The sequence below is a fragment of the Xenopus tropicalis genome, chromosome 2 (genome assembly GCF_000004195.4).
Source record: "Xenopus tropicalis strain Nigerian chromosome 2, UCB_Xtro_10.0, whole genome shotgun sequence".
Classification (NCBI taxonomy): domain Eukaryota; kingdom Metazoa; phylum Chordata; class Amphibia; order Anura; family Pipidae; genus Xenopus; species Xenopus tropicalis.
In genome coordinates this window covers 180,042,293-180,066,593 of record NC_030678.2, presented here as the reverse complement: position 1 = coordinate 180,066,593, position 24,301 = coordinate 180,042,293, and the positions used below count along the sequence as shown (strand labels likewise).

At 55.7% G+C, this 24,301-nt stretch overlaps 2 protein-coding genes across 2 annotated transcripts in view; one reads left to right on the top strand and one right to left on the bottom strand.

Annotated features, from left to right (window-relative positions):
* Positions 1-24,301, top strand: part of apbb1 (amyloid beta precursor protein binding family B member 1) — a 43,267-nt gene that overhangs the window by 2,488 nt on the left and 16,478 nt on the right. The window contains exons 2-8 of the mRNA XM_031896273.1: positions 19,451-19,497; positions 19,593-20,251; positions 21,384-21,577; positions 21,823-21,905; positions 22,045-22,108; positions 22,182-22,307; positions 23,232-23,255. Of these exons, the coding sequence (XP_031752133.1) occupies positions 19,606-20,251; positions 21,384-21,577; positions 21,823-21,905; positions 22,045-22,108; positions 22,182-22,307; positions 23,232-23,255 (1,137 nt within the window). The 5' untranslated portion in view covers positions 19,451-19,497; positions 19,593-19,605. The remainder of the gene's footprint in view (positions 1-19,450; positions 19,498-19,592; positions 20,252-21,383; positions 21,578-21,822; positions 21,906-22,044; positions 22,109-22,181; positions 22,308-23,231; positions 23,256-24,301) is intronic.
* Positions 2,900-5,467, bottom strand: LOC101732473. Its single transcript, XM_002945049.5, has one exon. The coding sequence runs from the start codon at positions 5,340-5,342 to the stop codon at positions 3,426-3,428; it is 1,917 nt and encodes a 638-aa protein (XP_002945095.4). The 5' UTR covers positions 5,343-5,467; the 3' UTR covers positions 2,900-3,425.

The following is a 24,301-nucleotide window of genomic DNA, read 5'->3' as shown; positions in this document are numbered from 1 at the left end:
GTACCGCTCTATATACAGCCCTGTGTCACTGTAGTGCTGCTGCCTGTACTGCTCTATATACAGCCCTGTGTCACTGTAGTGCTGCTGCCTGTACTGCTCTATATACAGCCCTGTGTGTCACTGTAGCGCTGCTGCCTGTACCGCTCTATATACAGCCCTGTGTCTCACTGTAGCGCTGCTGCCTGTACCGCTCTATATACAGCCCTGTGTGTCACTGTAGCGCTGCTGCCTGTACCGCTCTATATACAGCCCTGTGTGTCACTGTAGCGCTGCTGCCTGTACTGCTCTATATACAGCCCTGTGTCACTGTAGCGCTGCTGCCTGTACCGCTCTATATACAGCCCTGTGTGTCACTGTAGCGCTGCTGCCTGTACTGCTCTATATACAGCCCTGTGTCACTGTAGCGCTGCTGCCTGTACTGCTCTATATACAGCCCTGTGTGTCACTGTAGCGCTGCTGCCTGTACTGCTCTATATACATGTGACATAACAAACTGTATAAGTTGGATGAAACTATTAGATATTTCTGTTTATGCTGAAATGTACCCCCTGCCCCCCCCTACCTGTTGTAGCAAATGCATTGTGTAGGTTAATCTTATCTAGGTGTGTATTGTGTGTAGCCAGCCGGCTCTGTCTGGCCCTCCCCATGTAATTGCCCCTATTGTGAGGGCACACAGAGCCAGACCCCATAGTGACACAATACACATAGTTACCCCTTGTGAGAGCAGTGCTCTGTCTAGTAAATGCAAAAGACTGAACTGGGCATGCTCACTAGGGGGCTTCCCATAGGCCCAGTGGGATTAGCTATGATTGGCCCCTCTGGAAGCTGCCTTTGGGTTGGCAGAAGGAGTCAAATCCTGTTCTGCATTTACGACAGGGGCTGTTCCCTTTCTGGCTACAAAGGTGGCTGCCAAGAGTTCCAAGGAGCCTTTTGTCTGGGGTGTAACCTTAGCTACGGCAGGACCCCCTCCCCTGTGTTCCCCTGGAATCTACCTTAGCTGGGGCAAGAAGATTCCCCCCAACTGTGTGTATTCCCCTATTCCCTACGGAACAAGAGTGCAGGCTGGCTACCACCTACTGGCTTATGGGAACCTGCTGATGGCTACTTGCCATTTCTCCAATAAACGCCTCATCCTGTGATACCAACTGTTTGCTCTTTGGGTCCTGCCCTATGTCTGGGAACTCACGGCCCTGAGGTTGTGACACACAGGGCTGTATATAGAGCGGTACAGGCAGCAGCGCTACAGTGAGACACAGGGCTGTATATAGAGCAGTACAGGCAGCAGTGCTACAGTGACACACAGGGCTGTATATAGAGCGGTACAGGCAGCAGCGCTACAGTGACACAGGGCTGTATATAGAGCGGTACAGGCAGCAGCGCTACAGTGACACACAGGGCTGTATATAGAGCAGTACAGGCAGCAGCGCTACAGTGACACAGGGCTGTATATAGAGCAGTACAGGCAGCAGCGCTACAGTGAGACACAGGGCTGTATATAGAGCAGTACAGGCAGCAGCGCTACAGTGACACACAGGGCTGTATATAGAGCAGTACAGGCAGCAGCGCTACAGTGACACACAGGGCTGTATATAGAGCAGTACAGGCAGCAGCGCTACAGTGAGACACAGGGCTGTATATAGAGCAGTACAGGCAGCAGCGCTACAGTGACACACAGGGCTGTATATAGAGCAGTACAGGCAGCAGCGCTACAGTGAGACACAGGGCTGTATATAGAGCAGTACAGGCAGCAGCGCTACAGTGACACACAGGGCTGTATATAGAGCAGTACAGGCAGCAGCGCTACAGTGACACACAGGGCTGTATATAGAGCAGTACAGGCAGCAGCGCTACAGTGACACACAGGGCTGTATATAGAGCAGTACAGGCAGCAGCGCTACAGTGACACACAGGGCTGTATATAGAGCGGTACAGGCAGCAGCGCTACAGTGAGACACAGGGCTGTATATAGAGCAGTACAGGCAGCAGCGCTACAGTGACACACAGGGCTGTATATAGAGCAGTACAGGCAGCAGCGCTACAGTGACACACAGGGCTGTATATAGAGCAGTACAGGCAGCAGCGCTACAGTGACACACAGGGCTGTATATAGAGCAGTACAGGCAGCAGCGCTACAGTGACACACAGGGCTGTATATAGAGCAGTACAGGCAGCAGCGCTACAGTGACACACAGGGCTGTATTGTCACAACCTCAGGGCCGTGAGTTCCCAGACATAGGGCAGGACCCAAAGAGCAAACAGTTGGTATCACAGGATGAGGCGTTTATTGGAGAAATGGCAAGTAGCCATCAGCAGGTTCCCATAAGCCAGTAGGTGGTAGCCAGCCTGCACTCTTGTTCCTTAGGGAATAGGGAAATACACACAGTTGGGGGGAATCTTCTTGCCCCAGCTAAGGTAGATTCCAGGGAACACAGGGGAGGGGGCCCTGCCGTAGCTAAGGTTACACCCCAGACAAAAGGCTCCTTGGAACTCTTGGTAGCCACCTTTGTAGCCAGAAAGGGAGCAGCCCCTGTCGTAAAACCAAAACAGGATTTGGCTCCTTCTGCCAACCCAAAGGCAGCTTCCAGAGGGGCCAATCATAGCTAATCCCACTGGGCCTATGGGAAGCCCCCTAGGGAGCATGCCCAGTTCAGTCTTTTGCATTTACTAGACAGAACACTGCTCTCACAAGGGGTAACTATGTGTATTGTGTCACTATGGGGTCTGGCTCTGTGTGCCCTCACAATAGGGGCAATTACATGGGGAGGGCCAGACAGAGCCGGCTGGCTACACACAATACACACCTAGATGAGATTAACCTACACAATGCATTTGCTACAACAGGTAGGAGGGGGGCAGGGGGTACATTTCAGCATAAACAGAAATATCTAATAGTTTCATCCAACTTATACAGTTTGTTATGTCACATTTCTCCCCCTTCCCAAATAGTGAGCCTGCTGGGGGCCTACACAGGTTCCCAGCAGCCTCACTAGCCAATTCCCATAAGGCAAAATATCCATAATAAGAAAGAAAAATGTTACTTTAGAGTCCTAATTTGTATCTGTCCCAGAGTTACTGTATTCTCTCCCCCTCCCAGACAGCCCTTAGTGGCTGGGCCCCTTACACACAGTAGGGGCAGCAGTTGGTGCAGTTTCCCAAAGTCACTTAGCAAAAGTCTTTAGTTCCTTGGGGGGGTGCATATTGGCAAAACAGGAATAAAAAGATGGGGTGTAAACAGAACCCACAGGATCTAAGAGGGATATTTCCGGGTGGCCATCATTAACCCTCTCTCCTCCATATGGGCGACCCTGTAATGTCACAGTTCTGGCCTCCAGGACAATAAAGGGGCCTTCCAGGGAGAAGGGAACAATCCCAGGTGGTACAGTCTGTATTCCCCCCCCAAGCAGTCAGGCCAAGGTGACTCATCTTCAAGTGACCCCAATGACCAGTGGACCCCAAAGAGTATTAGACAAATGTTTATCCCCCTGTCTTTTCTTTAATTCTAAGTTCCACCCAACCTCTCTCAAGGCCCCGGTCCCTGTAACATTACACAATGGGGGACCCCTCCATCTGGGAGATATTGTAGGGACAGCACGGGGACTCACCAGTGTTTTATTTCTCTGTGGGGTAATTCTCTGGCCTTGTTGTCTGCCAGAGGGGGTTTCCGGAACAACTGCCCTGGTTACACGTTGTGCTTTTGGGGTGCCCCTTACTCCATTCCCAGAACTGACTGCTCTGATAGACATTGGGGAATCCTGAGCAATGCTTTCCTCTTGGTCCTGTTCCTCTCCAGCCAGCAACAACTCAGGTAGTGGGGAATCCTCATCTCTTCCCTCCTTGAAGCTTTTTTCAAACTGAGCAGCTCCAGGCTCCACACAATTAGGGATTTCACTTGGGGAGGCCTCAGCCTCTGCCAAGCCTTTAAAGTGGCAGCACCCACTCTCCGGTTCTGCCAGCCCAGGGGTAACACAACCACTGAACTCCATACAAACAGGGTTTTCACTCGGGGAGGCCTCAGCCTCTGCCAAGCCTTTAAAGTGGCAGCACCCACTCTCCGGTTCTGCCAGCCCAGGGGTAACACAACCACTGAACTCCGTACAAACAGGGTTTTCACTCGGGGAGGCCTCAGCCTCTGCCAAGCCTTTAAAGTGGCAGCACCCACTCTCCGGTTCTACCAGCCCAGGGGTAACACAACCACTGAACTCCAAACAAACAGGGTTTTCACTCGGGGAGGCCTCAGCCTCTGCCAAGCCTTTAAAGTGGCAGCACCCACTCTCCGGTTCTGCCAGCACAGGGGTAACACAACCACTGAACTCCGTACAAACAGGGTTTTCACTTGGGGAGGCCTCAGCCTCTGCCAAGCCTTTAAAGTGGCAGCACCCACTCTCCGGTTCTGCCAGCTCAGGGGTAACACAACCACTGAACTCCGTACAAACAGGGTTTTCACTTGGGGAGGCCTCAGCCTCTGCCAAGCCTTTAAAGTGGCAGCACCCACTCTCGGGTTCTGCCAGCCCAGGGGTAACACAACCACTGAACTCCAAACAAACAGGGATTTCACTCGGGGAGGCCTCAGCCTCTGCCAAGCCTTTAAAGTGGCAGCACCCACTCTCCGGTTCTGCCAGCCCAGGGGTAACACAACCACTGGACTCCGTACAAACAGGGATTTCACTTGGGGACCATAATAAAGTTGTTTGGGAAGCTTCTTGTTCCTCCCCCACCGCGGCACTGACTGTACTGGGGGGTAAGTGAAAGTCTTTTGGACCTACAGTACCAAGACATGGCTGTGCCTGCTGAAAACCACAAAAAGATGGTGCACATACCCTCAGTGCTTCCTTGCGTTGGTTTTCCAATTCCTGGATACTCCCATACTCTTTTATCAATTCCAGTTCCTGATACACCAGGTCAGCAAGCCAGTCCCTCCGTTCCTCTGTATCATTCATTCCTATATAAAAGAAGCGCTGTGCATAGAGGGTATGGAATTCCTCCTCTGGGTTACCCACAAAGGTGCTATAGTCACAGAAATTCAGCCTCTCCCATTGGCCGTGCCATTCCGCCAAGCTACAGGGAAGCGGGAGCACTGTATAGGGACTGTGCCAATATCTCCATCCTGGTTGGTGCATGGTGCGTTGCAGAACATAGTACCCATCCTCCAGGTCTGCCTCTCCTGCCACTAACTGCCCTACTCCATATGCCAGCCCCTCATCCCCAGATAGTCCCAGTGACTCACATCTCAGCCAGAACAGGGTCCTCTCTCTGGGATCAGTAGGGATCTCTGGAGTCCAGGAGTAATCCATGCAAGCGAAGAGATCCAATGGGTCAGCGTAGAATCCAGGTGGGGTGCTCATGGTGCCTTTTGGGTCCTGGGATCCTATCCCACTGCTTGCCACCAAATTATGTCACAACCTCAGGGCCGTGAGTTCCCAGACATAGGGCAGGACCCAAAGAGCAAACAGTTGGTATCACAGGATGAGGCGTTTATTGGAGAAATGGCAAGTAGCCATCAGCAGGTTCCCATAAGCCAGTAGGTGGTAGCCAGCCTGCACTCTTGTTCCTTAGGGAGTAGGGAAATACACACAGTTGGGGGGAATCTTCTTGCCCCAGCTAAGGTAGATTCCAGGGGAACACAGGGGAGGGGGTCCTGCCGTAGCTAAGGTTACACCCCAGACAAAAGACTCCTTGGAACTCTTGGCAGCCACCTTTGTAGCCAGAAAGGGAACAGCCCCTGTCGTAAAACCAAAACAGGATTTGACTCCTTCTGCCAACCCAAAGGCAGCTTCCAGAGGGGCCAATCATAGCTAATCCCACTGGGCCTATGGGAAGCCACCTAGGGAGCATGCCCAGTTCAGTCTTTTGCATTTACTAGACAGAGCACTGCTCTCACAAGGGGTAACTATGTGTATTGTGTCACTATGGGGTCTGGCTCTGTGTGCCCTCACAATAGGGGCAATTACATGGGGAGGGCCAGACAGAGCCGGCTGGCTACACACAATACACACCTAGATGAGATTAACCTACACAATGCATTTGCTACAACAGGTAGGAGGGGGGCAGGGGGTACATTTCAGCATAAACAGAAATATCTAATAGTTTCATCCAACTTATACAGTTTGTTATGTCACACTGTGTGTCACTGTAGCGCTGCTGCCTGTACTGCTCTATATACAGCCCTGTGTGTCACTGTAGCGCTGCTGCCTGTACCGCTCTATATACAGCCCTGTGTCACTGTAGCGCTGCTGCCTGTACCGCTCTATATACAGCCCTGTGTCACTGTAGCGCTGCTGCCTGTACCGCTCTATATACAGCCCTGTGTCACTGTAGCGCTGCTGCCTGTACCGCTCTATATACAGCCCTGTGTCACTGTAGCGCTGCTGCCTGTACCGCTCTATATACAGCCCTGTGTCACTGTAGCGCTGCTGCCTGTACCGCTCTATATACAGCCCTGTGTGTCACTGTAGCGCTGCTGCCTGTACCGCTCTATATACAGCCCTGTGTGTCACTGTAGCGCTGCTGCCTGTACCGCTCTATATACAGCCCTGTGTGTCACTGTAGCGCTGCTGCCTGTACCGCTCTATATACAGCCCTGTGTCACTGTAGCGCTGCTGCCTGTACTGCTCTATATACAGCCCTGTGTGTCACTGTAGCGCTGCTGCCTGTACTGCTCTATATACAGCCCTGTGTCACTGTAGCGCTGCTGCCTGTACCGCTCTATATACAGCCCTGTGTGTCACTGTAGCGCTGCTGCCTGTACCGCTCTATATACAGCCCTGTGTGTCACTGTAGCGCTGCTGCCTGTACTGCTCTATATACAGCCCTGTGTGTCACTGTAGCGCTGCTGCCTGTACCGCTCTATATACAGCCCTGTGTGTCACTGTAGCGCTGCTGCCTGTACTGCTCTATATACAGCCCTGTGTCACTGTAGCGCTGCTGCCTGTACCGCTCTATATACAGCCCTGTGTGTCACTGTAGCGCTGCTGCCTGTACCGCTCTATATACAGCCCTGTGTGTCACTGTAGCGCTGCTGCCTGTACTGCTCTATATACAGCCCTGTGTCACTGTAGCGCTGCTGCCTGTACCGCTCTATATACAGCCCTGTGTGTCACTGTAGCGCTGCTGCCTGTACCGCTCTATATACAGCCCTGTGTGTCACTGTAGCGCTGCTGCCTGTACTGCTCTATATACAGCCCTGTGTGTCACTGTAGCGCTGCTGCCTGTACCGCTCTATATACAGCCCTGTGTGTCACTGTAGCGCTGCTGCCTGTACTGCTCTATATACAGCCCTGTGTCACTGTAGCGCTGCTGCCTGTACCGCTCTATATACAGCCCTGTGTGTCACTGTAGCGCTGCTGCCTGTACTGCTCTATATACAGCCCTGTGTCACTGTAGCGCTGCTGCCTGTACTGCTCTATATACAGCCCTGTGTGTCACTGTAGCGCTGCTGCCTGTACCGCTCTATATACAGCCCTGTGTGTCACTGTAGCGCTGCTGCCTGTACCGCTCTATATACAGCCCTGTGTGTCACTGTAGCGCTGCTGCCTGTACCGCTCTATATACAGCCCTGTGTGTCACTGTAGCGCTGCTGCCTGTACCGCTCTATATACAGCCCTGTGTGTCACTGTAGCGCTGCTGCCTGTACCGCTCTATATACAGCCCTGTGTGTCACTGTAGCGCTGCTGCCTGTACCGCTCTATATACAGCCCTGTGTGTCACTGTAGTGCTGCTGCCTGTACCGCTCTATATACAGCCCTGTGTGTCACTGTAGCGCTGCTGCCTGTACCGCTCTATATACAGCCCTGTGTCTCACTGTAGCGCTGCTGCCTGTACCGCTCTATATACAGCCCTGTGTGTCACTGTAGCGCTGCTGCCTGTACCGCTCTATATACAGCCCTGTGTCACTGTAGCGCTGCTGCCTGTACTGCTCTATATACAGCCCTGTGTGTCACTGTAGCGCTGCTGCCTGTACCGCTCTATATACAGCCCTGTGTGTCACTGTAGCGCTGCTGCCTGTACCGCTCTATATACAGCCCTGTGTGTCACTGTAGCGCTGCTGCCTGTACCGCTCTATATACAGCCCTGTGTGTCACTGTAGCGCTGCTGCCTGTACCGCTCTATATACAGCCCTGTGTCACTGTAGCGCTGCTGCCTGTACTGCTCTATATACAGCCCTGTGTGTCACTGTAGCGCTGCTGCCTGTACCGCTCTATATACAGCCCTGTGTGTCACTGTAGCGCTGCTGCCTGTACTGCTCTATATACAGCCCTGTGTGTCACTGTAGCGCTGCTGCCTGTACTGCTCTATATACAGCCCTGTGTGTCACTGTAGCGCTGCTGCCTGTACCGCTCTATATACAGCCCTGTGTCACTGTAGCGCTGCTGCCTGTACCGCTCTATATACAGCCCTGTGTGTCACTGTAGCGCTGCTGCCTGTACTGCTCTATATACAGCCCTGTGTCTCACTGTAGCGCTGCTGCCTGTACTGCTCTATATACAGCCCTGTGTCTCACTGTAGCGCTGCTGCCTGTACTGCTCTATATACAGCCCTGTGTCTCACTGTAGCGCTGCTGCCTTTACCGCTCTATATACAGCCCTGTGTGTCACTGTAGCGCTGCTGCCTGTACTGCTCTATATACAGCCCTGTGTCTCACTGTAGCGCTGCTGCCTTTACCGCTCTATATACAGCCCTGTGTGTCACTGTAGCGCTGCTGCCTGTACCGCTCTATATACAGCCCTGTGTCTCACTGTAGCGCTGCTGCCTTTACCGCTCTATATACAGCCCTGTGTGTCACTGTAGCGCTGCTGCCTGTACTGCTCTATATACAGCCCTGTGTGTCACTGTAGCGCTGCTGCCTGTACCGCTCTATATACAGCCCTGTGTCTCACTGTAGCGCTGCTGCCTGTACTGCTCTATATACAGCCCTGTGTCTCACTGTAGCGCTGCTGCCTGTACTGCTCTATATACAGCCCTGTGTCTCACTGTAGCGCTGCTGCCTGTACTGCTCTATATACAGCCCTGTGTCTCACTGTAGCACTGCTGCCTGTACTGCTCTATATACAGCCCTGTGTGTCACTGTAGCGCTGCTGCCTGTACTGCTCTATATACAGCCCTGTGTGTCACTGTAGCGCTGCTGCCTGTACTGCTCTATATACAGCCCTGTGTGTCACTGTAGCGCTGCTGCCTGTACCGCTCTATATACAGCCCTGTGTGTCACTGTAGCGCTGCTGCCTGTACTGCTCTATATACAGCCCTGTGTGTCACTGTAGCGCTGCTGCCTGTACCGCTCTATATACAGCCCTGTGTGTCACTGTAGCGCTGCTGCCTGTACCGCTCTATATACAGCCCTGTGTCTCACTGTAGCGCTGCTGCCTGTACCGCTCTATATACAGCCCTGTGTGTCACTGTAGCGCTGCTGCCTGTACCGCTCTATATACAGCCCTGTGTGTCACTGTAGCGCTGCTGCCTGTACCGCTCTATATACAGCCCTGTGTGTCACTGTAGCGCTGCTGCCTGTACCGCTCTATATACAGCCCTGTGTGTCACTGTAGCGCTGCTGCCTGTACCGCTCTATATACAGCCCTGTGTCTCACTGTAGCGCTGCTGCCTGTACCGCTCTATATACAGCCCTGTGTGTCACTGTAGCGCTGCTGCCTGTACCGCTCTATATACAGCCCTGTGTCACTGTAGCGCTGCTGCCTGTACTGCTCTATATACAGCCCTGTGTGTCACTGTAGCGCTGCTGCCTGTACTGCTCTATATACAGCCCTGTGTGTCACTGTAGCGCTGCTGCCTGTACCGCTCTATATACAGCCCTGTGTGTCACTGTAGCGCTGCTGCCTGTACCGCTCTATATACAGCCCTGTGTGTCACTGTAGCGCTGCTGCCTGTACCGCTCTATATACAGCCCTGTGTGTCACTGTAGCGCTGCTGCCTGTACCGCTCTATATACAGCCCTGTGTCACTGTAGCGCTGCTGCCTGTACTGCTCTATATACAGCCCTGTGTGTCACTGTAGCGCTGCTGCCTGTACCGCTCTATATACAGCCCTGTGTGTCACTGTAGCGCTGCTGCCTGTACTGCTCTATATACAGCCCTGTGTGTCACTGTAGCGCTGCTGCCTGTACCGCTCTATATACAGCCCTGTGTGTCACTGTAGCGCTGCTGCCTGTACCGCTCTATATACAGCCCTGTGTGTCACTGTAGCGCTGCTGCCTGTACCGCTCTATATACAGCCCTGTGTGTCACTGTAGCGCTGCTGCCTGTACCGCTCTATATACAGCCCTGTGTCACTGTAGCGCTGCTGCCTGTACTGCTCTATATACAGCCCTGTGTGTCACTGTAGCGCTGCTGCCTGTACTGCTCTATATACAGCCTGTGTCACTGTAGCGCTGCTGCCTGTACCGCTCTATATACAGCCCTGTGTGTCACTGTAGCGCTGCTGCCTGTACCGCTCTATATACAGCCCTGTGTGTCACTGTAGCGCTGCTGCCTGTACTGCTCTATATACAGCCCTGTGTGTCACTGTAGCGCTGCTGCCTGTACCGCTCTATATACAGCCCTGTGTGTCACTGTAGCGCTGCTGCCTGTACTGCTCTATATACAACCCTGTGTCACTGTAGCGCTGCTGCCTGTACCGCTCTATATACAGCCCTGTGTGTCACTGTAGCGCTGCTGCCTGTACCGCTCTATATACAGCCCTGTGTGTCACTGTAGCGCTGCTGCCTGTACTGCTCTATATACAGCCCTGTGTCACTGTAGCGCTGCTGCCTGTACCGCTCTATATACAGCCCTGTGTGTCACTGTAGCGCTGCTGCCTGTACCGCTCTATATACAGCCCTGTGTGTCACTGTAGCGCTGCTGCCTGTACTGCTCTATATACAGCCCTGTGTGTCACTGTAGCGCTGCTGCCTGTACCGCTCTATATACAGCCCTGTGTGTCACTGTAGCGCTGCTGCCTGTACTGCTCTATATACAGCCCTGTGTCACTGTAGCGCTGCTGCCTGTACCGCTCTATATACAGCCCTGTGTGTCACTGTAGCGCTGCTGCCTGTACTGCTCTATATACAGCCCTGTGTCACTGTAGCGCTGCTGCCTGTACTGCTCTATATACAGCCCTGTGTGTCACTGTAGCGCTGCTGCCTGTACCGCTCTATATACAGCCCTGTGTGTCACTGTAGCGCTGCTGCCTGTACCGCTCTATATACAGCCCTGTGTGTCACTGTAGCGCTGCTGCCTGTACCGCTCTATATACAGCCCTGTGTGTCACTGTAGCGCTGCTGCCTGTACCGCTCTATATACAGCCCTGTGTGTCACTGTAGCGCTGCTGCCTGTACCGCTCTATATACAGCCCTGTGTGTCACTGTAGCGCTGCTGCCTGTACCGCTCTATATACAGCCCTGTGTGTCACTGTAGTGCTGCTGCCTGTACCGCTCTATATACAGCCCTGTGTGTCACTGTAGCGCTGCTGCCTGTACCGCTCTATATACAGCCCTGTGTCTCACTGTAGCCGCTGCTGCCTGTACCGCTCTATATACAGCCCTGTGTGTCACTGTAGCGCTGCTGGCCTGTACCCGCTCTATATACAGGCCCCTGTGTCACTGTAGCGCTGCTGCCTGTACTGCTCTATATACAGCCCTGTGTGTCACTGTAGCGCTGCTGCCTGTACCGCTCTATATACAGCCCTGTGTGTCACTGTAGCGCTGCTGCCTGTACCGCTCTATATACAGCCCTGTGTGTCACTGTAGCGCTGCTGCCTGTACCGCTCTATATACAGCCCTGTGTGTCACTGTAGCGCTGCTGCCTGTACCGCTCTATATACAGCCCTGTGTCACTGTAGCGCTGCTGCCTGTACTGCTCTATATACAGCCCTGTGTCTCCACTGTAGCGCTGCTGCCTGTACCGCTCTATATACAGCCCTGTGTCTCACTGTAGCGCTGCTGCCTTTACCGCTCTATATACAGCCCTGTGTCACTGTAGCGCTGCTGCCTGTACTGCTCTATATACAGCCCTGTGTGTCACTGTAGCGCTGCTGCCTGTACTGCTCTATATACAGCCCTGTGTGTCACTGTAGCGCTGCTGCCTGTACTGCTCTATATACAGCCCTGTGTGTCACTGTAGCGCTGCTGCCTGTACCGCTCTATATACAGCCCTGTGTGTCACTGTAGCGCTGCTGCCTGTACTGCTCTATATACAGCCCTGTGTGTCACTGTAGCGCTGCTGCCTGTACCGCTCTATATACAGCCCTGTGTCTCACTGTAGCGCTGCTGCCTGTACTGCTCTATATACAGCCCTGTGTCTCACTGTAGCGCTGCTGCCTGTACTGCTCTATATACAGCCCTGTGTGTCACTGTAGCGCTGCTGCCTGTACTGCTCTATATACAGCCCTGTGTGTCACTGTAGCGCTGCTGCCTGTACTGCTCTATATACAGCCCTGTGTGTCACTGTAGCGCTGCTGCCTGTACGCATAACAGCCCTGTGCATGTAGCTGCTGCTGTACGTCTATATACAGCCCTGTGTGTCACTGTAGCGCTGCTGCCTGTACCGCTTATATACAGCCCTGTGTGTCACTGTAGCGCTGCTGCCTGTACCGCTCTATATACAGCCCTGTGTGTCACTGTAGCGCTGCTGCCTGTACCGCTCTATATACAGCCCTGTGTGTCACTGTAGCGCTGCTGCCTGTACCGCTCTATATACAGCCCTGTGTGTCACTGTAGCGCTGCTGCCTGTACCGCTCTATATACAGCCCTGTGTGTCACTGTAGCGCTGCTGCCTGTACCGCTCTATATACAGCCCTGTGTGTCACTGTAGCGCTGCTGCCTGTACCGCTCTATATACAGCCCTGTGTGTCACTGTAGCGCTGCTGCCTGTACCGCTCTATATACAGCCTGTGTCACACTGTAGCGCTGCTGCCTGTACCGCTCTATATACAGCCCTGTGTGTCACTGTAGCGCTGCTGCCTGTACCGCTCTATATACAGCCCTGTGTCACTGTAGCGCTGCTGCCTGTACTGACCGCCCTGTGTGTCTGTAGCGCTGCTATGTACCAGCCCTGTGTGTCACTGTAGCGCTGCTGCCTGTACTGCTCTATATACAGCCCTGTGTGTCACTGTAGCGCTGCTGCCTGTACCGCTCTATATACAGCCCTGTGTGTCACTGTAGCGCTGCTGCCTGTACCGCTCTATATACAGCCCTGTGTGTCACTGTAGCGCTGCTGCCTGTACCGCTCTATATACAGCCTGTTGTCACTGTAGCGCTGCTGCCTGTACCGCTCTATATACAGCCCTGTTGTCACTGTAGCGCTGCTGCCTGTACCGCTCTATATACAGCCCTGTGTGTCACTGTAGCGCTGCTGCCTGTACTGCTCTATATACAGCCCTGTGTGTCACTGTAGCGCTGCTGCCTGTACCCTCTATATACAGCCCTGTGTGTCACTGTGTGTGCACTGCTATATACAGTCACTGTTAGCGCTGCTGCCTGTACCGCTCTATATACAGCCCTGTGTGTCACTGTAGCGCTGCTGCCTGTACTGCTCTATATACAGCCCTGTGTGTCACTGTAGCGCTGCTGCCTGTACGCTCTATATACAGCCCTGTGTGTCACTGTAGCGCTGCTGCCTGTCCGCTCTATATACAGCCCTGTGTGTCACTGTAGCGCTGCTGCCTGTACCGCTCTATATACAGCCCTGTGTGTCACTGTAGCGCTGCTGCCTGTACCGCTCTATATACAGCCCTGTGTGTCACTGTAGCGCTGCTGCCTGTACTGCTCTATATACAGCCCTGGTGTCACCTGTAGCGCTGCTGCCTGTACCGCCTACTACAGCCCTGTGTCTCACTGTAGCGCTGCTGCCTGTACTGCTCTATATACAGCCCTGTGTGTCACTGTAGCGCTGCTGCCTGTACTGCTCTATATACAGCCCTGTGTCTCACTGTAGCGCTGCTGCCTGTACTGCTCTATATACAGCCCTGTGTCTCACTGTAGCGCTGCTGCCTGTACTGCTCTATATACAGCCCTGTGTGTCACTGTAGCGCTGCTGCCTGTACTGCTCTATATACAGCCCTGTGTGTCACTGTAGCGCTGCTGCCTGTACTGCTCTATATACAGCCCTGTGTGTCACTGTAGCGCTGCTGCCTGTACTGCTCTATATACAGCCCTGTGTCACTGTAGCGCTGCTGCCTGTACCGCTCTATATACAGCCCTGTGTGTCACTGTAGCGCTGCTGCCTGTACTGCTCTATATACAGCCCTGTGTGTCACTGTAGCGCTGCTGCCTGTCGCTCTATATACAGCCCTGTGTGTCACTGTAGCGCTGGTGCCTGTACCGCTCTATATACAGCCCTGTGTGTCACTGTAGCGCTGCTGCCTGTACCGCTCTATATACAGCCCTGTGTGTTCACTGTAGCGCTGCTGCCTGTACCGCTCTATATACAGCCCTGTGTGTCACTGTAGCGCTGCTGCCTGTACGCTCTATATACAGCCCTGTGTGTCACTGTAGCGCTGCTGCCTGTACCGCTCTATATACAGCCCTGTGTGTCACTGTAGTGCTGCTGCCTGTACCGCTCTATATACAGCCCTGTGGTGTCACTGTAGCGCTGCTGCCTGTACCGCTCTATATACAGCCCTGTGTGTCACTGTAGCGCTGCTGCCTGTACCGCTCTATATACAGCCCTGTGTGTCACTGTAGCGCTGCTGCCTGTACCGCTCTATATACAGCCTGTGTCACTGTAGCGCTGCTGCCTGTACTGCTCTATATACAGCCCTGTGTGTCACTGTAGCGCTGCTGCCTGTACTGCTCTATATACAGCCCTGTGTGTCACTGTAGCGCTGCTGCCTGTACCGCTCTATATACAGCCCTGTGTGTCACTGTAGCGCTGCTGCCTGTACTGCTCTATATACAGCCCTGTGTGTCACTGTAGCGCTGCTGCCTGTACCGCTCTATATACAGCCCTGTGTGTCACTGTAGCGCTGCTGCCTGTACCGCTCTATATACAGCCCTGTGTGTCACTGTAGCGCTGCTGCCTGTACCGCTCTATATACAGCCCTGTGTGTCACTGTAGCGCTGCTGCCTGTACCGCTCTATATACAGCCCTGTGTCACTGTAGCGCTGCTGCCTGTACTGCTCTATATACAGCCCTGTGTGTCACTGTAGCGCTGCTGCCTGTACCGCTCTATATACAGCCCTGTGTGTCACTGTAGCGCTGCTGCCTGTACTGCTCTATATACAGCCCTGTGTGTCACTGTAGCGCTGCTGCCTGTACTGCTCTATATACAGCCCTGTGTGTCACTGTAGCGCTGCTGCCTGTACCGCTCTATATACAGCCCTGTGTCACTGTAGCGCTGCTGCCTGTACGCTCTATATACAGCCCTGTGTGTCACTGTAGCGCTGCTGCCTTTACTGCTCTATATACAGCCCTGTGTCTCACTGTAGCGCTGCTGCCTGTACTGCTCTATATACAGCCCTGTGTCTCACTGTAGCGCTGCTGCCTGTACCGCTCTATATACAGCCCTGTGTCTCACTGTAGCGCTGCTGCCTTTACCGCTCTATATACAGCCCTGTGTGTTCACTGTAGCGCTGCTGCCTGTACTGCTCTATATACAGCCCTGTGTGTCACTGTAGCGCTGCTGCCTGTACCCGCTCTATATACAGCCCTGTGTCTCACTGTAGCGCTGCTGCCTGTACTGCTCTATATACAGCCCTGTGTCTCACTGTAGCGCTGCTGCCTGTACTGCTCTATATACAGCCCTGTGTCTCACTGTAGCGCTGCTGCCTGTACTGCTCTATATACAGCCCTGTGTCTCACTGTAGCACTGCTGCCTGTACTGCTCTATATACAGCCCTGTGTGTCACTGTAGCGCTGCTGCCTGTACTGCTCTATATACAGCCCTGTTGTCACTGTAGCGCTGCTGCCTGTACTGCTCTATATACAGCCCTGTGTGTCACTGTAGCGCTGCTGCCTGTACCGCTCTATATACAGCCCTGTGTGTCACTGTAGCGCTGCTGCCTGTACTGCTCTATATACAGCCCTGTGTGTCACTGTAGCGCTGCTGCCTGTACCGCTCTATATACAGCCCTGTGTGTCACTGTAGCGCTGCTGCCTGTACCGCTCTATATACAGCCCTGTGTCTCACTGTAGCGCTGCTGCCTGTACTGCTCTATATACAGCCCTGTGTCTCACTGTAGCGCTGCTGCCTGTACTGCTCTATATACAGCCCTGTGTCACTGTAGCGCTGCTGCCTGTACTGCTCTATATACAGCCCTGTGTCTCACTGTAGCGCTGCTGCCTGTACCGCTCTATATACAGCCCTGTGTCACTGTAGCGCTGCTGCCTGTACTGCTCTATATACAGCCCTGTGTCACTGTAGCGCTGCTGCCTGTACCGCTCTATATACAGCCCTGTGTGTCACTGTAGCGCTGCTGCCTGTACCGCTCTATATACAGCCCTGTGTCCACTGTAGCGCTGCTGCCTGTACTGCTCTATATACAGCCCTGTGTCTCACTGTAGCGGCTGCTGCCTGTACCGCTTCTATATACAGCCCTGTGTGTCACTGTAGCGCTGCTGCCTGTACCGCTCTATATACAGCCCTGTGTGTCACTGTAGCGCTGCCTGCCCTGTACCGCTCTATATACAGCCCTGTGTGTCACTGTAGCGCTGCTGCCTGTACTGCTCTATATACAGCCCTGTGTCTGACTGTAGTGCTGCTGCCTGTACCGCTCTATATACAGCCCTGTGTGTCACTGTAGCGCTGCTGCCTGTACTGCTCTATATACAGCCCTGTGTCTGACTGTAGTGCTGCTGCCCTTAGTCTTACTGCCCGGGCTCTCTGTGTAATTGCCCCTGCGCTGTGTAATTGCCCCACAAACCCGCCGTGCCTACAGGGGCGCCCCTACCTAGCAGCCTGCCCAACCCCGCCCCATCCCTGTGCCACTCCCCCTATGGCTGGGGGTAGGTAGGTGGGGGGCTCTGTACCTGGGGGGCTGGAAACACACAGCGCTGTGCGGGGGTCACTTGGTTATTTAACCCTCCTCCTGCCCCATTGGTAGCTGTAGTTCTGCCTCTGGGGCAAATTTACCTACCGCCCAGCACCTTGGAACCCAAGTGCCCCCCATACAGACCCCATACAGATAGTGCCCTTGGCAGGGTGGGACCCAAGTGCCCCCCCCATACAGACCCCATACAGATAGTGCCCTGGGCAGGGTGGGACCCAAGTGCCCCCCATACAGACCCCATACAGATAGTGCCCTGGGCAGGGTGGGACCCAAGTTGCCCCCCCCCCCCCATACAGACCCCATACAGATAGTGCCCTGTGCAGGGTGGGACCCAAGTGCCCCCCCCCATACAGACCCCATACAGATAGTGCCCTGGGCAGGGTGGGACCCAAGTGCCCCCCATACAGACCCCATACAGATAGTGCCCTGGGCAGGGTGGCACCCAAGTGCCCCCCATACAGACCCCCATACAGATAGTGCCCTGGGCAGGGTGGGACCCAAGTGCCCCCATACAGACCCCCATACAGATAGTGCCCTGGGCAGGGTGGGACCCAAGTGCCCCCCATACAGACCCCATACAGATAGTGCCCTGGGCAGGGTGGGACCCAAGTGCCCCTCATACAGACCCCCATACAGATAGTGCCCTGGGCAGGGTGGGACCCAAGTGCCCCCCATACAGACCCCCATACAGATAGTGCCCTGGGCAGGGTGGGACCCAAGTGCCCCCCATACAGACCCCATACAGATAGTGCCCTGGGCAGGGTGGGACCCTGCCTGTACTGCTCTATATACAGCCCTGTGTGTCACTGTAGCGCTGCTGCCTGTACCGCTCTATATACAGCCCTGTGTGTCACTGTAGCGCTGCTGCCTGTACTGCTCTATATACAGCCCTGTGTCTGACTGTAGTGCTGCTGCCCTTAGTCTTACTGCCCGGGCTCTCTGTGTAATTGCCCCTGCGCTGTGTAATTGCCCCTGCTCTGTACCTGGGGGGCTGGAAACACACAGCGCTGTGCGGGGGTCACTTGGTTATTTAACCCTCCTCCTGCCCCATTGGTAGCTGTAGTTCTGCCTCTGGGGCAAATTTACCTACCGCCCAGCACCTTGGAACCCAAGTGCCCCCCATACAGACCCCATACAGATAGTGCCCTTGGCAGGGTGGGACCCAAGTGCCCCCATACAGACCCCATACAGATAGTGCCCCTGGGCAGGGTGGGACCCAAGTGCCCCCCCATACAGACCCCATACAGATAGTGCCCTGGGCAGGGTGGGACCCAAGTGCCCCCCCCATACAGACCCCATACAAGATAGTGCCCTGGGCAGGGTGGGACCCAAGTGCCCCCCATACAGACCCCATACAGATAGTGCCCTGGGCAGGGTGGGACCCAAGTGCCCCCCATACAGACCCCATACAGATAGTGCCCTGGGCAGGGTGGGACCCAAGTGCCCCCCCCCATACAGACCCCATACAGATAGTGCCCTGGGCAGGGTGGGACCCCAAGTGCCCCCCCCCATAACAGACCCCATACAGATAGTGCCCTGGCAGGGTGGGACCCAAGTGCCCCCCATACAGACCCCCATACAGATAGTGCCCTGGCAGGGTGGGACCCAAGTGCCCCCCCCATACAGACCCCATACAGATAGTGCCCTGGGCAGGGTGGACCCAAGTGCCCCCCATACAGACCCCCATACAGATAGTGCCCTGGGCAGGTGGACCCAAGTGCCCCCCCCATACAGACCCCATACAGATAGTGCCCTGAGCAGGGTGGGACCCAAGTGCCCCCCATACAGACCCCATACAGATAGTGCCCTGGGCAGGGTGGGACCCAAGTGCCCCCATACAGACCCCATACAGATAGTGCCCTGGGCAGGGTGGGACCCAAAGTGCCCCCCATACAGACCCCATACAGATAGTGCCCTGGGCAGGGTGGGACCCAAGTGCCCCCATACAGACCCCCATACAGATAGTGCCCTGGGCAGGGTGGGACCCAAGTGCCCCCATACAGACCCCCATACAGATAGTGCCCTGGGAAGGGTGGGACCAAGTGCCCCCATACAGACCCCATACAGATAGGCCCTGGGCAGGGTGGGACCCAAGTGCCCCCCATACAGACCCATACAGATAGTGCCCTGGGCAGGGTGGACCAAGTGCCCCCCCATACATGACCCCCATTACAGATAGTGCCCTGGGCAGGGTGGGACCAAGTGCCCCCCATACAGACCCCCATACAGATAGTGCCCTGGGCAGGGTGGGACCCAAGTGCCCCCCATACAGACCCCATACAGATAGTGCCCTGGGAAGGGTGGGACCCAAGTGCCCCCCATACAGACCCCATACAGATAGTGCCCTGGGCAGGGTGGGACCCAAGTGCCCCCCATACAGACCCCCATACAGATAGTGCCCTGGGCAGGGTACATAGGGCAATAAGCTGCTGACTCTAAGGGCAATTGTAACTTATTCAGGGGGGTTTTCTCTTGTTTCAGGGGTCCGGTATCGGCGCAGAGAATGATCAGCCCCGTGTGGTGCCCAGGTAATGCCATGCAGGGAAGCTAGCCATGGGGTGTGGGGGCAGGTACCGGGGGGTATTTAGTACATTTTACCCCTGACATCTTACCCCTCTCTCAGCCCCACAGAGACCATGTCAGAAACAGTGAAAAGTGAAAAGAACCCAGTGGCCTCCCTGTCTCTCAGCCTCATCTCTTCCCACAACGACCTCCTGCCCCCCAAGAGCCGACAGATCTACCCCCAGGGGGACCTGCACAGCAGCATGGGATTGGTCAGGGCGGAGCTAGGGGGCGGCGGCCTCCCAGACCATACTAACCCCAAGTGGTACAAGGAGGGGCAGAACCAGCTGCGCAAGGCGGCCGAGCACGTGAAGGAGGATCAGAACTGTAACCCAGATACAGAGAACTCTGACAAGGACTGGGCCAATCACAACGAGGCCAAGCACGACGAGATCTCCGCCCTAAACTGCGCCAACCTGAGCGCCCTGCAGGGCACCCCGCTGCTCATTCAGCTGCCCCCCGGGGAGGATGAGGATGATGTTACCCCGGCTAAGAGCGAGCTCACCGACCCCTTCACCGCCGAAACCTCCGAACTGAGCTCTGATTTGCTGGATCTGCAGATAAACGAGGGCGGCAAAGAGACGAGCGAAGGGACGCGGGAAGGTGGGCGCAGCGCCAGTCTGCTGTTTGGCATGAGAAACAATGCGGGCAGCGACGAGGACTCCAGCTGGGCCACCTTGTCCCAAGGCAGCCCCTCCTACAGCTCCCCCGACGACACAGGTAGGTGGGCATGGGCCGGCCGCTGGGTAGCCGAGGGGGTAGCCACACCAGCCGAGGGGGCAGCCACACCAGCCGAGGGGGCAGCCACACCAGCCGAGGGGGCAGCCACACCAGCCGAGGGGGCTACCAAATCCCTCAAAAATAGGAAATTGTCTCTCTGTCACCACTGGGTCAGCTGGTACTGACTTGTAATATGGTTTCCCTCCTCTCTCAGGCAAATGGTTTCCCCCCTCTCTGGGGCAGATGGTTTCCCCCCTCTCTCAGGCAGATGGTTTCCCCCCTCTCTCAGGCAAATGGTTTCCCCCCTCTCTCAGGCAAATGGTTTCCCCCCTCTCTCGGGCAAATGGTTTCCCCCCTCTCTCGGGCAAATGGTTTCCCCCCTCTCTGGGGCAGATGGTTTCCCCCCTCTCTCGGGCAAATGGTTTCCCCCCTCTCTGGGGCAGATGGTTTCCCCCCTCTCTCAGGCAAATGGTTTCCCCCCTCTCTCAGGCAAATGGTTTCCCCCCTCTCTCAGGCAAATGGCTTCCCCCCTCTCTCAGGCAAATGGTTTCTCACTATTTCTAACAGATGGTTTCCCCCCTCTCTCAGGCAAATGGTTTCTCCCTTCTCAGGCAAATGGTTTCCCCCCCCTCTCAGGCAAATGGTTTCCCCCCTCTCTCAGGCAAATGGTTTCCCCCCTCTCTGGGGCAGATGGTTTCCCCCCTCTCTCAGGCAGATGGTTTCCCCCCTCTCTCAGGCAGATGGTTTCCCCCCTCTCTCAGGCAAATGGTTTCCCCCCTCTCTCGGGCAAATGGTTTCCCCCCTCTCTGGGGCAGATGGTTTCCCCCCTCTCTTGAGCAGATGGTTTCCCCCCTCTCTGGGCAGATGGTTTCCCCCCTCTCTCAGCAAATGGTTTCCCCCCTCTCTCAGGCAAATGGTTTCCCCCCTCTCTCAGGCAAATGGCTTCCCCCCTCTCTCAGGCAAATGGTTTCTCACTATTTCTAACAGATGGTTTCCCCCCTCTCTCAGGCAAATGGTTTCTCCCTTCTCAGGCAAATGGTTTCTCCCTTCTCAGGCAAATGGTTTCCCCCCTGTCTCAGGCAAATGGTTTCCCCCCCCTCTCAGGCAAATGGTTTCTCCCTATTTCTAACAGATGGTTTCTGGACACGGAATTCTCTGGACACAGATTCAGATTTGCCCTCAGGGTGGATGCGGGTGCAGGACACCTCAGGGACCTACTACTGGCACATACCCACTGGAACCACTCAATGGGAACCCCCTTCAGAGCTGTGCAATGGGGAGCACAAGTTGTACCCCCTCTCTGATGAGCATACACCCAATGAGGAGGTACCCCCATATCTATAACAGCACCTTCTCTTTGTATACTTTGCATTTTGTTACCTTGCCCCCCCCCCCATCCTATTCCAACCCACTCCTCCCTCCACCGATGGGCTTTATATCCCCCCCCCCATCCTATTCCAACCCACTCCTCCCTCCCACTGATGGGCTTTATATCCCCCCCCCCCATCCTATTCCAACCCACTCCCCCCTACCCCTAGTCCCTCCCACTGATGGGCTCTCTGTTCCTGTAGGAGACCTATGAGGAGGAGTTGGCAGATATTGGGCAGAGTGAGGAGGAAGGGACCAGTGGCCCAGAGCACTTGCCCAGCATTAGGTGAGTTCCCCCCCCCCCCAGCACTGTATCCTCCCACTGAATGGGGCTATTGTCTGTTCACGTGTCACGGGACCAGAGCAGTGGGAGGGGCACAGGGGGTAAGTGGCCGTCCCATATCCCAGAATGCTTTGTGTTTCAGCTCCTGCACACCCACAGAGGGGGAGGAGGAGGATCCTCAGTCTGAGACGTGTTGTGGGGCCCAGGTGAGTGGGGGCTATGGAGCTGTCTGTGTGAGAGTGAGTGCTTCCCAGTACTTAGTGGCGCTCTCTCTTCTAGACTTTCCCTGTGTGCTGTCTCGGCTGGGTGGAGATGACAGAAGAGGATTTGGCTCCTGGGAGAAGTAGCATCGCTGTGAATGGCTGCATCCGCCAGCTGTCTCTGCACAGCTCCTCCCATTCCCAGGTATGCCCGCCCTATCCGCCAGCTGTCAACACAGCTCCTCCCATTCCCAGGTATGCCCGCCCTATCCGCCAGCTGTCTCTGCACAGCTCCTCCCATTCCCAGGTATGCCCGCCCTATCCGCCAGCTGTCACACAGCTCCTCCCATTCCCAGGTATGCCCTGCCTATCCGCCAGCCTGTCTCTGCACAGCTCCTCCCATTCCCAGGTATGCCCGCCCTATCCGCCAGCTGTCTCTGCACAGCTCCTCCCATTCCCAGGTATGCCCGCCCTATCCGCCAGCTGTCAACACAGCTCCTCCCATTCCCAGGTATGCCCTGCCTATCCGCCAGCTGTCTCTGCACAGCTCCTCCCATTCCCAGGTATGCCCGCCCTATCCGCCAGCTGTCTCTGCACAGCTCCTCCCATTCCCAGGTATGCCCGCCCTATCCGCCAGCTGTCAACACAGCTCCTCCCATTCCCAGGTATGCCCTCCCTATCCGCCAGCTGTCTCTGCACAGCTCTCCCATTCCCAGGTATGCCTCCCTATCCGCCAGCTGTCTCTGCACAGCTCCTCCCATTCCAGGTATGCCCTCCTATCCGCCAGCTGTCTCTGCACAGCTCCCTCCCATTCCCAGGTATGCCCGCCTATCCGCCAGCTGTCTCTGCACAGCTCCTCCCATTCCCAGGTATGCCCGCCCTAATCCGCCAGCTGTCAACACAGCTCTCCTCCATTCCCAGGTATGCCTCCTATCCGCCAGCTGTCTCTGCACAGCTCCTCCCATTCCCAGGTATGCCCGCCCTATCCGCCAGCTGTCTCTGCACAGCTCCTCCCATTCCCAGGTATGCCCGCCCTATCCGCCAGCTGCTCTACCTTCTCTGCATATTGACTCCCATGACCCCACCCTCTGTGCATATTGACTCCCTGACTCTCTGCCCCCCCCTACAGGCCAAGGAGATGCCTGCTGGATGTTGAGCATCTAGACTCCTGATGGGTCCAAACAGTTTCAGGGAGTCCCTGATCCATACACCGCAAGCATCTCTTGGCTGTAGGGGGGGGCATGAGAGTCAGGGAGTCAATATGCACAGAAGGGTGTGGGTCATGGGAGTCAATATGCAGAGAAGGTAGAGCAGGCTTGGCGGATAGGGCGGGCATACCTGGGATGGGAGGAGCTGTGCAGAGACAGCTGGCGGATAGGGCGGGCATACCTGGGAATGGGAGGACTGTGCAGAGACAGCTGGCGGATAGGGATGGGCATAACCTGGGAAGGAGAGCTGTGTTGACAGCTGGCGATAGGGCGGGGCATACCTGGAATGGGGAGGAGCTGTGAGAGACGCTGGCGGATAGGGCGGGCCATACCTGGGATATGGGAGGAGCTGTGCAGAGACAGCTGGCGGATAGGAGGGCATACCTGGGATGGGAGGAAGCTGTGCAGAAGACAGCTGGCGATAGGGGGGCAAATACTGGGAATAGTTGCCCCCAGCCCTGTGCATCTGCCCCCAGTGCCCCCCAGCCTGTTCATCTGCCCCCCGCCAGGTCCCAGCCTCGGTGCATATGCACCGCCCCCCAGTGCCCCCAGCTGTGCATCTGCCCCCCCCAGTGCCCCCACCTGTTCATCTCCCCCCCAGTGCCCCCAGCCTGTCATCTGCCCCCCCCTCCAGTGCCCCCAGCCTGTCCCCCCCCATCCCCCCACTTTGCTGCCCCCCCAGTGCCCCCAGCCTGTGCATCTGCCCCCGCCCAGCTGCCCCCAGGCCCAGCCTGTGCATCTGCCCCCCCATGTGCCCCACACCCTGTCATCTGCCCCCCCCAGTGCCCCCACCTCTGTCATCTGCCCCCCCCAGTGCCCCCAGCCTGTGCATCTGCCCCCCCAGTGCCCCCACCTGTCATTGCCCCCCCCCAGTGCCCCCAGCCTGTGCATCTGCCCCCCCCCAGTGCCCCCCCAGCCTGTTCATCTGCCCCCCCCAGTGCCCCAGCCTGTGCATCTGCCCCCCCCAGTGCCCCCAGGCCTGTGCATTCTG

What these genes read in the sequence shown, in the direction of transcription:
- LOC101732473 (XM_002945049.5), bottom strand. Translation starts at nt 5,342, where the DNA reads ATGAGCACCCCACCTGGATTCTACGCTGACCCATTGGATCTCTTCGCT.